The 14,088-nt window shown below is 41.4% G+C and overlaps 1 protein-coding gene across 1 annotated transcript in view; it reads right to left on the bottom strand.

Moving 5' to 3' along the window:
* Window positions 1–9,737: 9,737 nt before the first annotated feature.
* NAT8L (N-acetyltransferase 8 like) overlaps window positions 9,738–14,088 on the bottom strand; it is a 77,177-nt gene continuing 72,826 nt past the window's right edge. Inside the window, exon 3 of the mRNA XM_063125901.1 lies at window positions 9,738–10,378. Within this exon, the coding sequence (XP_062981971.1) occupies window positions 10,011–10,378 (368 nt within the window). The 3' untranslated portion in view covers window positions 9,738–10,010. The remainder of the gene's footprint in view (window positions 10,379–14,088) is intronic.

Consider the following 14,088-nt stretch of genomic DNA (forward strand, 5'->3'; position numbering starts at 1 on the left):
AGATACGTTGAATTTGACTTTTTCTAAGTGTTCTGACAATACTTGCATCTTTTGCCATATTGTGCAGTTTAGGATTAAACCCAGGGCTGCCTCCCCTCTTGTCAATTTCATTTGTATTGTTCTAAGGCACAAGCATGTATCAGAGCCTTGGTGGTGGTGGCGATGGCGGGTACCTAATGGGAGGGTCATAATTTGAGTAGGAAGAACGAGTAATCCCTTCTTCCTCCTAATGGGCACCTTTAGTTTTTGTTGGCTAAACCACTTCCCCAAAGCAGGTCAATGTAACTCAGATCATAAATCCTGTACCCACCATGTCACCTGCCATTGCATCTTTGGCATTTGTGGGACAACAGCTGCTTGTGAGAGAGGATAGTAGAGACTCTGCCACTGATATAGAGCCATGTATCTAATCTAGTCAACTAGCTGATCTATTTAGCTGTCTAGGAGTACCAACAATTTGCCTACTTCATTTATAATGTCCTGTGGTGATGAAAGTAGCGACGAGAGCAGAAAGAGAATGCTGCTGAAAGCCAGTAGTCATAACTCCACATGGAAAAAGCATTAGAGCAATGGTCACTCTTCACAGGCTCAAGAAAATATGTAATTTGTATCCTCTTAAAGGTGACAGAGCAGATCTTTCTAAGCATACTGCTACTGGAATCCTAATTTCAGCTTGACTTCCAGATCCTGTCAAGTTACCACTCCTGGCTTGTCATCCAGTGCTGACAGATATGTGGAGCATGTTAGTCTAAGACAGCATTGTGGATTCAAACTCCAATGGCCATTTTGTTCCAATTATGCTGAATTGAACTTGCTATGTATCATCAACACAATTTTCTAGAAGGCCAAAAACAAAACAACAAACAACAAATAGATGCAGCCTGACTCAATAGCATGGCATATAATGCGTGTAAAGGACATGTACATCACACAAACTTTGATATCAGCTTGTGAGAAGCACGAGGTGCATGTAAGTAGGGCACCCAAAGCCATCAGAAAAGGTATGTGTGTGCTTTGCAATACCCCAAGAAAAACCCAAAGTTGGACCAATTACTGGAGAGTTTTTTTAGCAAAGGTCCAAGAAAACAAAACTTGGCAGAAGCTCAAATATGTCACATCCAGCATGACAAGCAAGGTTCTTGGTTTTGAACAGTAGAAACATCTGGATCAGTTCAATGGCCAACGGAGGAAAGTCGACTTAGTCCTACACTCCAGAAGTCAAAATGAAGTGGACAAAGAATCATTAGGCTAAATACATACTGGAAAGCTGTCTAAAGCAGGTAAAATAAACAGTGATGAGAGCAGAACACATTTGAATTACACATAACAACTGTTAAGCATGACCTGAACACCCTTTATGAAGATCTTTCCACTCTGTATATTCCAAACCATGTGCTTCAGCCCCCAACTTTATTGCAGCAAGCAATAGACTAAAAAGGATACAGTCTCTCAATGGTCTAAACAATTTGATTCCCTTCTGAATTGTCAAGAAATCCATTCTCCTTTTGAGATTTAGCTGCCTTTAAGGAACCTCCATTTTGTGAGGAAGGGCCTGCACACACTCATTAAACCACTTGTGTGCATTTATCACATGTTGTTTTAATCTCAAGACTAGGGGTGTGCAGAGCGGGTCTGCTCCTCCCTGAAATTTAGAGCAGCACTCAGCCACCAGAATTTTTGGTGTGGCGCTGTCTTTCCACACCGTCGGATTACCCCGTGGAAAAGCACTTTATTAGCATCAATGGGAATTAACAAAACTTCATACATCTGTCATTTTTAAAGATAAAGAGATGAAACTTGGCACCTTGGTAGCTCTTACGTAGGGCTTTAGCTATGCCAAGTTTAAATCAGATCCCTTCATCTCTTGATTTTTAGGATTTTTTTAAAAAAATATTCCCCCTCAACCCCATCCCTATACATACATATACACCCACCCGAAACTGCACAGAACCTTTTATCTTTTACTTTGCTGTTGCACAGTTGTGCATCTTCAGTTTATAAAAATAGAGATCTGTTCCCTGACCATTTGCTCTAATGTGGTGAAATGGTGTGTGTATATGTGCTCTCCCTATGAGAGTTCAGACAAGAACAAACATAAATACAATATCTTTATTTTTATATATATTTTCAAACCATATATACTTGAGTCCTGTCTTTAAAACAGGAGTTATACTAGTACTAGCAAACTTTTCTCTCGCTGCCCCTTCTCCTTGTGACTTTATGCCTGACCAAATTGTGTCCATACTTGCAGTACCCAGACCAGCCTTTGGCACAAGATTCTTTTCCATATCCTAATATTGGCTTATATGGATCTACACTGCCTGCCAGTCATAACCTCTTCCTGGGACAACTCATTTACATGGAATGGTTTTCATTATTTTCACAATGTGAGCCATTTTTCCAAAATCCTTTCAGCCAACAACAATAGTGCATATGGGGTATGGAACTTGGACTCTTTCTCACTCCACAAGCTAGCAAATAAATGAGTTCCAGGGCAGGGGAAAAGGGGTTATATAATTTGTAATCCTTCCCCCTAAGCACTGTGATTAGAGTGGGGGGGACGGGGAGGAGCCTATGACTATTGGTTAGCAACAGATGTCAATCTCAAAACTTCCCCCCTTCCCCCCTTGTTAATATGGAAGTATGTTCAGTTAGCCATCCATCAACATAAAAGTGCCCTCACATCACCTAAAAACCTTCAGACCTACAGATCCATTCTGGGCTTTGAACAATCTAACCACACTGTGGGTTTCTGACAGTTTTAAAACCACGCCCTAACTGCACTGCAATTTCAGAGGTTGGTCAGAGATCTGGCAGACACCCAAGTTTTTGGTGTGGAGCACACACCCCTAGTCCAGGCCAAGTTCAGAGTGGAAGTCTTGTCAAATTTAGGGTGACCAGATGACCTCCAGAAAAATGGGGATCTCTGGGGCAACCGGGACTGGGCCCCAATTAACCCAGGAAAAGGGCTGGAGGATGCGTTCCCGTACTTCTAGGAACGCGTCCTCCAGCCCCCCACCAGCCCCGAGCCGATCTGGCCTTCTCCTTGGACAGCACAATTGCGCCAGCCAAGGAGAAGGCCAAGATTGGCACTGGGTGGGCCTAGAATGATGCGTTTCTGGACTTCTTGGAATGTATCCTCCAACAACAACCCCCACCCAGTATTATTCTAGCCTTCTCATGGGCTGGCGCGATCGCCAGCTGAGAAGGAGGAGGAGAAACAGCAGCAGGAGAAGAAAAAACAAGTAGCAGGTAAGACTAAGGTGTGTGTGCGAGAGAGTATATGGGTGAATAGGGTGCCTGGTTGTTTGAGTGAATGGATGTGTGTATGCATGTTTTGGATATGTGTGTGCTTGTGATCCTGAGTGTGTGTGCTGGCAATGTGTGAGTGTATTGATGTGATGATGTCTTAATGTGATGCCTTGCTTTGAGTGAATGGATGCCTGTGTATGTTTGCAGTGTGTGTGTGTGTGTGTGGGGAGGGATGTAGTTATCTGTGTGTGAGTTGCAAGGGTGATTTGGAGGTGATGTTCCTATTAAATAATGCATTTTGACCCATAGACCTTCCTTTCCAATTTGTTTGATTGGTATGACGTTTGTTTTGTAAAAATTGCTGATAATTGTTCATCATTCTTAAAAAATATTTTTAAAAATTAACAGGGTTGCCATTATTATTATCATCATCATCAATCATAATTATTTATCTCTCTTTCCTTGCTCATGGTGGTTTTTCTAGATGAACATGATGGGCTTTGCCAAGTCCTGCTGTCTTTACTGATTCAGAAATTTCCTGACTATTGAATATGTTTTAAGTATGACTGCTTTCTGGATGTTGGCATGCATGTATTTTGGTAGGTTTTCTGTAAAAAAATATGATGTGATGCTGGTGACTGATGTGACTGATGGAATAATTGTAATTTTTTCCTGTTGTCATAGTTCTTTAACTTCCATAGCCAGTGGTGAATAGTTTTCTTCCTTGTCCTCTTCCTTTTCTGCAACATTTTTGTCATTAGGTATTGCTATGTCAATGAGGTAGGTGTGTTTTTCTTTGTTGTTTTGACTGTTATGTCTGGTTGAAGTTGAAACAAACTAAGAGGTGCTAGCCTTTAGTGCGTTTTGTTCCATGGATAATGTTTGCAGGGTAGTAGTAGTTTATACTCTTTCTGAATGCTTGGTTGATGTACTAGATAATTCTGTACTTGTCAATTGCTTCATTTGTTCAGTAGTAGCAGTATGCTGAATCTGTGAGTATGGATATGAGAAAGGTGATGGGGAAAGAGTGTTAAATTTTAAGAAAGGTGAGACTGTGGTCATCCAGTGAAGGATTTGCAGTCAGAAAAGATATTTGAGGGAAGTGGGGACTGTATCACACAGACTATGGCAAAAGCTTCAAAGTACAGCAAAAGCTACAAAAGTAAGAATGAGAGAAGTTAATTTCAGATAAATTGAATGTCTAACTTGTTCTTTATTCCAGTGATTTTAACATTAAGATGTTATGTAAAACAGGTTTGTCTTAATTGTGTGCTGTGAAATCAGACGTAGCTGGACATGTTGGTGGGCACACTCCCTTGGGGGTGGTCATGTTGTCCTCCTTTTTGGTTTCCAAAATATGGTCACCCTAGTCATATTAGACTGAATAATTTCAGTTGGTCTGCAGTGAAAGCTGTTCAAGCCCCACTCCTCCTGAATGCAGAGGAAGTTATTCAGCCCACCAGTGATTGCCTAAGGAGGGTTACATCTGAAGAAATTATTCAGCCAGCTATGGGTTGGCTACGGAGGCTCACCTCACATTTGTCAAGGGCCTGGGGTTGGGTATAAAATAAGGGGGCTGGCTATTCCTGCCCTTTGTCATCAGTCTTTATGTGCTAACTTGCTTTCAGGGTTGTGAGCTTTGGGATCCTGGATTGGACTGTGGCCTGCTGGAAGACCCATAGCATATTATCTGTAGATAATATATAGGATAGGCTTACGTATTGCTTTATTAGTTTTGCCTGCAACATTGTTCCAAAATTTTCTCTGGCTTTCTCTGATATTTGTATCCATTTCCCTTTGCCTATGTAAATAAACTTAATCTGTACCTTTAGAGCTGTGTGTGCTTTCTTCCAGATAAACCCCAGTATTAAATTCAGAGCCTTTCTGCTTGGTTTTGTTACTGTTTAAAGTTTTAGGCCTAGAGACTGAAAAAGAGGGTGTTGGCTTGGCCATTTATTTCTGAAGCTCTAGAAGGGTCCTGTGAGGTCTGAGAGTCCTGTCAACCTACCATGGCCAATGAAATTATCAGTTCACTCCCACAGAACCTTTTCTTATCCAATATGGAGGCTCCGTGCTGTTCATGGCACTGCTGGTAAGATTTTGTAATGCAATAAAACTAACAACGACACACACCACACACATAGAGCTTTATCACACCAGCGTTATACTGTGCAATCACTGCAAATTGTGCATGCAAAGGACTCTGAAGTTTTCCAGCTTATAATCTGCTTTTATTGTGAAGTACTCCCATGCATCATGCTTTAATTGTGCTTCAAAGGCAAAAGAACCGAGCTATTTTGGTACTACTTTTTGAGCGAATCATTTGTTGTTTTCCGAGAGGCCGCTGGGGTCACAGGAGCAGGATTTGATATGTTTTTTAAAAATTAAACAAATGCTTACATCTGCATAAGCTTTAAAGAGAAAGACATCAAAATTGGCACAGTAATAGACATTGAGAGCTTTAAGTATACCATATTTGAATTGGATTGGGTCATCCATTGATTTTTTATGATTTTTTACATTTCTCCCATTAAACCCATTTCCTGGTACGCAAAGGATCTTAGGAGCGCTGCCGCCCAGGGTGTGATTTAGCTGCCAACAACAACGGTGGCAGCTTAGCACTGTAGGGGATAATTCGAAGGAAACAGGTACGTGGGATGAAGCTTATACACACAGAGATCAGAAGAACATGGACATGACAAAAAGCCTTAGTTGCAGTGAATTGTGAAGGCATGTAGAAACCTCTCCACGCACTTGGCGGTTCAAAAGAGATGAATTTTTCTTCATACATTTAAGTTTTGGAAAGGCATTAAATTTCTGCGGTCAAAGGAATGCTTATTAGGGGCCAGCTTCAAACTTGGGATTTTTATGGAGGCCACCCATATGCCTAACAGATCAGGATAGGAGCGTGTTTCAGAGGTCAGCCAATATAAAACATACTCTGAAGGTCAGCCTCCAAGCATGCAGGAGACATGCTCTCTGCACCAGACAGAGGTCTGTCATAAGAAGATTTCTATGTTTGAGAAAGGAGCATGTTGTAAAGCAGTCATACTATTTGCAAAACATCTAACACAAATATTTCTGAAACATCTAACCTGTCAAACATATTTCTGATGCAAGAAACCATATAAATTAAGGCTGGAAACTGGGCACATGTACTGGGAGTAACCCATTGAACATAGTATAATAGGCACACAACTGCATTGCAAGTAAAGATTTCAGCTGATAATAGTCTTTTGGCCTGTTACCTTCTTCCCATTATTATTTTATGGAAATTTTTGTTTCTCTATCGCATCCTATTCCTTCTCTTTCACAACTAAAGCAATATCACCTCCAATATGACTTGCTGTAGCCCATACGAAGATTTATATTTAAACAACTGTGTTTCGTTGTCTCACATTGTTCAGATAGGTCTCCAATATGCTCACTCTTTCCTAACATTCTGTTTTAGTTCCAGGCACTCATAATTCACCAACCTTTGATTTCAAGCTATTGCCATTAGTGTAAAAACACTCTATATTGTATCCCTTTTTGTGTATAATATTTCAGGTGACCCTTTATTCTCTTTATTTTTCTAATCAAAGCTTCCTCTTCCCATAATTTCTTTGTAACATCCATAGCAGAGGTTTGTGCGTTTCCTTGTGAAGAGATTAATGTGCACGTAAATGCATGTACAGGTTGCACACCTTCCCAAGCGAGACTCCAGTTCAGACATTACATGGGAAACATAGACAAAGAAACCACGAGTGATGCTTTTTCCTCACTTTCTGTAATGCCGAAAACCACTTTAAAACAATTAAAATGTGCTTTTCCTGACACGATGCAGCCCTCTAGTGGGCCAAAACCAGCTCAGAGTACTCAAAGAAGATGGCTTGTTTGAAAGCAGATCCGTCTAAAAACCTCCCCTGCATGTGAAAGATTGCCACCCTTTCTGCGTTTTTGGCTTGAGAGGACCCATGCCGTATCAGAAGTCGCCTATTCGACCCAGCTGTTAGCTACCGCAGTTTAAAGAAGCTCCAGTGAAGATACAACTAGATGAACAAGGGTGAGATTTTACCTGCCTGCATTAGCACTGGATTTTTTTTCCTAATGTGTTCGGCAGAAGCAGGGGAAACAATAGTCCACTTTATTTTCAAAAGCCTGCTTCCTTCTGCAAGCTTACTTGTGTTATTGCATAGTTATATTTACATCAGGTTTTTCTGTTGTGGAAACGTCATCCGGTGGGGCTTTTCACACACCCATGAAAGAGAAAACTTCAAGCATACAAAAATAAAAACCAGCCACATACTTAAAAATGCCTCAATAAAAATAATAATATTCAATTTAGATTACGTATCATCTTCATTCCTTCACCGCCCAATCAATTAGGCTACATACTATTAATTCTCCAGAAACCATTTAGTGCAGTGATAACAAAGGAACAAAATAATTAAAAGGCACAAGCAGTTCTTTTCTTCCACTTTCCCCCCTAATACTTTATAATATTATGCTGTGTTATGCAGTTTAATGAAATCACTGAAAACAGCTAGAAAATATTATACCAATTTCTGTACACTATAAACCTCTATCCTACACCATTCCACAGTACACATTTTAGCTTCAGGAGAAATGTACAGCATAGAAATTTTTAAAAAAATACATCCCACATCCACACACACTCAGTTCCACTAGGTACATTCTGTAAATCAAATTCAATCTATATTACTGATCAATTTACTTTATTGCTGGGACACAGTTTGATGCTGCTATTTTTAGGTAGGGCACTGTCTGAGACAAGAAGAAACCAGCACTGACAAGGCATTAACTAGTTAAAAAGAAGAACATTTTGACTTTTGTGACCTATTCTTATTTAGTTGATATTTTATTATTTGCATGGAGACAGTAATCACTCTCCTTTCTCTGTACAAGGAATAGAACTATGAACGGCATTTCTCTTCCATAAAAGGTGCCCTCTTCTGCATAAGGATGAAGCTGACTCTCAGAAAGCACAGTGAAGAGGGATTTCAGCCTCCTCCAAAATGGATTAGATGAGGAATATTAATCCCCATATTGGCCCTTGCACCAGTCTCTACAAGTATATCTGCAGAAGCAGAGTACAGACTGTCTCCATGTCAAAGAACAGAGTCCAAAATCTTGCTGTCAAGTTGCTGAATTTTAGGAACATCAATCATTGCAATCCAAGGCATTTGGTTGGGCCATCATCAAAGCCCTTGAGCACTGTTCGTGGATGTTTCTGCCTGATGGAAAGGTCACTCCCTCTTTTACTTGAGTTCATCCCTCACATCTTGCCTAACTTCTATCATAGTATTTTTTTAATGAGGAAATGTCAAATGGGATTTCCCTTTAAAAAGCTGAATCCTTTGACCCATCCAAAACAAAGTGCAACCAGAAATGTTCTTAGCATTTCTGCTATATCACATTTAAAAACTCTTGATTTCCCTCAAGATACACTTCATGCAAAGTTGCTATTTCTTGAAATAAGTAACCGAGTTGGTAGTTCAAGCAAAAAAAAAAAAAAAAAGGCTGTAACCTTGATTATTTTAGTGGCAGGTACTGTACAGACACGCCAAATCTGTGTTGCATTGCTGTTTGCATTGTACTGTACAATTCACAAATCTCACATCATTAAAGCAGCAGTTCCTTTTTATGGCAGGCTGTCTATATTTATTCCGCTGGCAACTGTTAAAAAAAGTATCTTCTCTTTCCCTGCCACCTTCAGTCAAGCTCAGGACTTCAGTTATCTGTCTTTTGCATATTGCTTTTCTGAAGCATTTAGTTTCAGTGCACATATTAGCATACAGGTGTGTTGCCATAGAAACAGACGCCTCCATTTTGCCTCTGTGAAACCAATCAGCAAAAGCTAGAGCTTGAATAAAGAAAGCAAAAAAAGAATAAACAAAATTTTACATGAAGCTAAAATTAAATCAAAAGGCGTCCTACAGATTATAGAGATGTCTGGCACAGCCCTGCAGGTTATATGTACATCAGGGCAGACCATATTTCAGTACTTTACATATGTTACACTGGGCTCAGGGTTCATATTTGCTGGCTTAGGAAGAAAATGAGGATAAAAGAACAAGTCATAGTTATTGGATGCACCGAGATTCTTTCAAGCCGTTGGCAGAATGAGGTACATCAAAAAGTGCAATATCAGAGCCTGCTTGGCAGTGCCCACGTGTCTGAATGCATGCAAACACTTCCTCTTCATGCATTATAGCAAGCAGGTTTTTTTCACATTTTCTTTCAGTATTACTAATCAATATGTCACGGTAGCATGAATGTATACTTGTCCATGAAATACTGAGAAATGCATTCAAGTAAAAGGTCTGCACTTAGCTGTATCATGAAGTATCACTATATATTTTTTATATATTTCAGGAGGGAATACTATTTACAACACACACCAGACAAGCAGTATTGTTACATATTGAACATTTCTGTGCTTATGGAGGTAACCTGGGTAAGAGGGAGGGGCAGGTGTAGACAGGTGTGCGGCCATCTTGACCTCCTTGGCCGCTGAACAAATGAATGCCTCAAGGACAGCCAGCAGCACCTCCAGCGTAGCACCATCACTCTACAAGCATGTCAGAAAGGAAGGACCCTTCATTTGTACAAGGAATCTGTACAAAGCAAATGAACAAAATGAAATGAAGAAGCACAAAAATAAAATGAAATCTGCAAATAAACAATGGCAAAAACTCCCACAAAACACTAGCAAGGAAGATTTTGGGGAGGAACAAAATTAATTGGGGGCTTTTTTATTCTTCACGCAGCTGCAGGCAGTAGCGGTGATAGCGAAGCTGGAAAAACATTCGCTCTAGAATAGAATGCGTCATCCCAGGCAGAGTGTAGTGTTCAACAACACCCACATGCTTGAATCCTAAAGACTCATACAATTTGTGGGCTGCCACCTTCACTGCCGTGGTTCCCAGAACAACAGATGAATAGTTATTGACCATGGCAAACTCCAGCACCTTGCGGCCCAGAGCTTTGGCAATTCCTTTACCACGGTACTTGGAGTCGACAGACATGCGATGAAGCTCCACTGTGTTGTCTTCCTCATTGCCTCTTGCTGCTACGATGCCCACGACATTGCCATTCAGCACTGCAACCCAGAAGCAGGAACCTGCCGGTACAAAGCAACATGAGAATCTGAAAAAAGAAAACTCATCTTCAAACACATATATCTAGGGTCCATGTCTCACTTATTTTTTTAAGCGCTCGCTTAAATCTATAAGCTCATGACAAGGCAAGAGAGGGGGAATATTTAAACTCCCTCATGAGACCAACATTAGTCACAGGTCATTCTTCTACAAGAATTCCTGTAAAATTTCTTGTACAGGCTGAGTTCCTCGCTTAACAGGGAGCAGTGAATTGTGAGGCGCACTGGCCGGTAATGAAGGGAGAAAGGCTGGTGGAGAGCAGTGCGGTGGTCCAGCCACGTGGCAGCACAGGCCCAGCAGCAGCCTCTCCTTCCCAGGAGGGGACTGGTGGGCCCATCATCGCAATGATGGGTGTGGCCAAAGAGGCAGACCCGGCAGAGTGAGATCGCTCCTTTGTTCTGCCTCCAGTTCAACCTGAGGCTTCAAAAGCAGTCTTCTCATGCAGCTCCAGGATTGCAGTTGCTGACTTCCCCAAGAGTAAATTCTGCCAAAAGTGGCCCCTCCAAGAAATTCCTGACTTGTGTGGCTGATAACTTTCTCCTACAGAAAGTGGAGGAAGGAACTAGAGGATCAGCAATCCTTGACTTGATATTGACCAATGGGGATGACTTAGTGGATAAAGTGGCAGTCATGGGAACTCTGGGGGAAAGTGACCACGTCGTACTTGAATTCTTGATTTTAAAGGAAGAAAAAGCTGAGTGTAACCATACATGTAGTCTGGATTTTAGGAAAGCCGATTATAATAAACCCAGAACTATGTTAAGTAAGGTCCCATGGCAAGTAGCCCTAATTAGAAAAGGAGTCCAAGATGGGTGGGAGTATTTAAAAAAGGAAATTGTAAAGGCACAATTACAAACAATACCAACAAGAAGACAACAGAAGAAACCAATGTGGCTCCACAAAAAGCTTAGAGATGACCTGGGGCTTGTCTTGACGAGGGGTCTATATAATGCAGCCGCCATCGCGAAGCCATCCAGGGGCAAACCCCTGAAGCTCTGCTTTTAAAAAGTTGGCTATGTACTGTAACTTTTTCCTGTCAGCAAGGTGCAGAGACACAAGGCGCAGGCCAGAGGCATGTCATGGCCAATAGTGACCTTGATTGGTCACCATGGCCGGACAGGAGGAGGAGGGGGGAGGAGGGGGCAGACCAGCAAGCCAAATGGCTGCTACACCACCTCTGCGCCTCCACGGACCTTGCAGAGCTTCCCAATACAAAGTAACAAAATTAAAATTTTGCAGGACGCACCAGGAAAGTGGGGATGTGGTGCTTCATCTCCGCGCTTCTCTAGAATTGCACAATTGTGCAATTACAAATGGTTTTTTAAAAAAATCAACAACCCCAAAACACTGCTAAAACAACAACAATGGGGAGAGGAGCCGACTTCCCCTCCATGACTCCTTTGTTTTTGGAGGGGGGAGGGGGGAGGAGTAGGAGTAGAAGGGAAACAAGAGGGGTGTAGGAACAGGGGGCACTAGGTGCATCAGTGTCCCCATGAGCTTCCAAAACCTGCATTCGCCCTCTTTTCCATGGGTATTATCCTGGAGGAATGCAATTGAAGGACGCCCAATAACAAGGCGCCAATACGACCATGTATAGATACAGCCTTAAAACAAAAAAGGACGCCTATAGGAAGTGGAAGGAAGGCCAGGCTACAAAATTAGAGTGCAGACAGGTGGCACAGAAGTGCCGAAATGGCGTCAGGAAAGCTAAAGCTGAGAATGAGCTGAAGCTAGCGAGGGATCCTAAAAGCAACAAAAAAGGCTTTCTTCATATATGTGAATAGTAAAAGACAGAGGAAAGAAATGGTGGTTCAGCTGCTTAATGAGGATGGCAAATTGATATCAAATGACAAAGAAAAGGCCAAAGTGCTCAATTCCTACTTTGGCTCGGTCTTCTCTCAAAAGTGGGTCTATGAACCACCCACTCCTGGAAAAAGCGAAGTACAAGCTGAAGGGGAAGGATTGCAGTTTGAGATTGATAAACAAATGGTCAAGGAACACCTAATTTCTTTGAACCAGTTCAAATCTCTACGGTCCAATGAACTGCATCATAAATGAGCTGGCAGAAGAACTCTCAGAACCACTCTCTATTATCTTTGCAAAATCATGGAAGATGGGTGAAGTGCCAGATAACTGGAGGAGGGCTAACGTTGTCCCTATCTTCCAAAAGGGCAAAAAGGAGGAACCTGGGAATTATAGAACAGTTAGTCTGACATCCACTCTGGGAATTTTTTGGAGCAGATTATAAAGGAGTCAATCTTTAAGCACCTTGAAAACAATGCAGTGATTACAAGAAGCCAGCATGGATTTGTCAAGAACAAATCCTGTCAGACTCATCTGATCTCATTTTTTAATCAGGTAACCTCCCTTGTGGACTGTGGGAATGCTGTGGACATAATATATCTTGATCAGCAAACTAGTTAAAAGTGGGCTAGAAGGAACAACTATTAGGTGGATCCACAGTTGGTTACAGAATCAGACTCAAAGACTGCTTATCAATGGTACCTTCTCAAACTGGGGGGAAGTAATGAGTGGGATACCACAGGACTCAGTCCAGGGCCCAGTGCTCTTCAACATTTTTATGGATGTTGGATGAGAAGGTGCAGGGAACGCTTATCAAATTTGCAGATGACACAAAATTGGGTGGGATAGCTAATACCCTGGAAGACAGAAGCAAATTTCAAAGTGATCTTAATAAGCTGGTGGTTCTTAAGAACCACCAGCAGAATGAAATTTTTAATTTTAAAAAAATACTTTATTGCATATTAGCCAGGTAGGCCATTTGCATACAAACAAAATAATTGCACACCCAGCCGCCAACTCACCGCAGCTGAAAGACTAATACAATCATTAATAACATCGTAGACAGCCAGGTTGTCATATTTATGTTAACTATATTAACCAACATATGGTATCAACTGGATATAATTTGATCCTATAAGGTAGTCAGGAGCTTCCGCACCTCCAGCGCCCGATGTACAAACTCTGCAATCCTAAATGATATATAATGTGTTTTAAATTTGTTGGTTGTTTTTATGGTTTTTAATTTTTGTGAACCGCCCATAGAGCTTTGGCTATTCGGCGGTATAAAATGTAATAAATAAATAAATAATTATCAGAGCCTAACAGAAGTATTTGAGTTGCCTTTCTGGGCGGCATATAGTTAAACCTGGGAATTAAAGGCTCAAGTTATTGCTTCCTCAATTCTGCATACATTGGGCATTCGACTAGAAAATGTGTCATATCCTCAGTTTTGGAGCAGCCAGCTGGGCACTCTGCTTTCACACTTGAATGGGTCCTATAACGCGCCTTCACCTCCATCAACTGGAGTGAATTTAACCTGCACTGGGTTAAACAAACTTCAAAGCGATATTGATAGGCTGGAGTGCTGGGCTGAAAACAACAGAATGAAATTTAATAGGGATAAATGCCAAGTTCTACACCTAGGAACAAGAAACCAAATGCACAGTTACAAGGTGGGAGTCACTTGGCTCAGTAATGCTACAAGTGAGAAGTATCTTGGAACTGTTGTAGATCACAAACTGAATATAAACCAACAGTGTGGTGTGGCTGCAAATAAAGCAAATGCTTCCAAATCATGCGATGCACTGGTTCCCCTCTATTTGGCACTGGTTAGGCTCATCTTGAGTTTTGTGTCCAGTTCTTAGCACCA

The sequence above is a fragment of the Elgaria multicarinata genome, chromosome 5 (assembly GCF_023053635.1).
Source record: "Elgaria multicarinata webbii isolate HBS135686 ecotype San Diego chromosome 5, rElgMul1.1.pri, whole genome shotgun sequence".
Taxonomy (NCBI): Eukaryota; Metazoa; Chordata; class Lepidosauria; order Squamata; family Anguidae; genus Elgaria; species Elgaria multicarinata.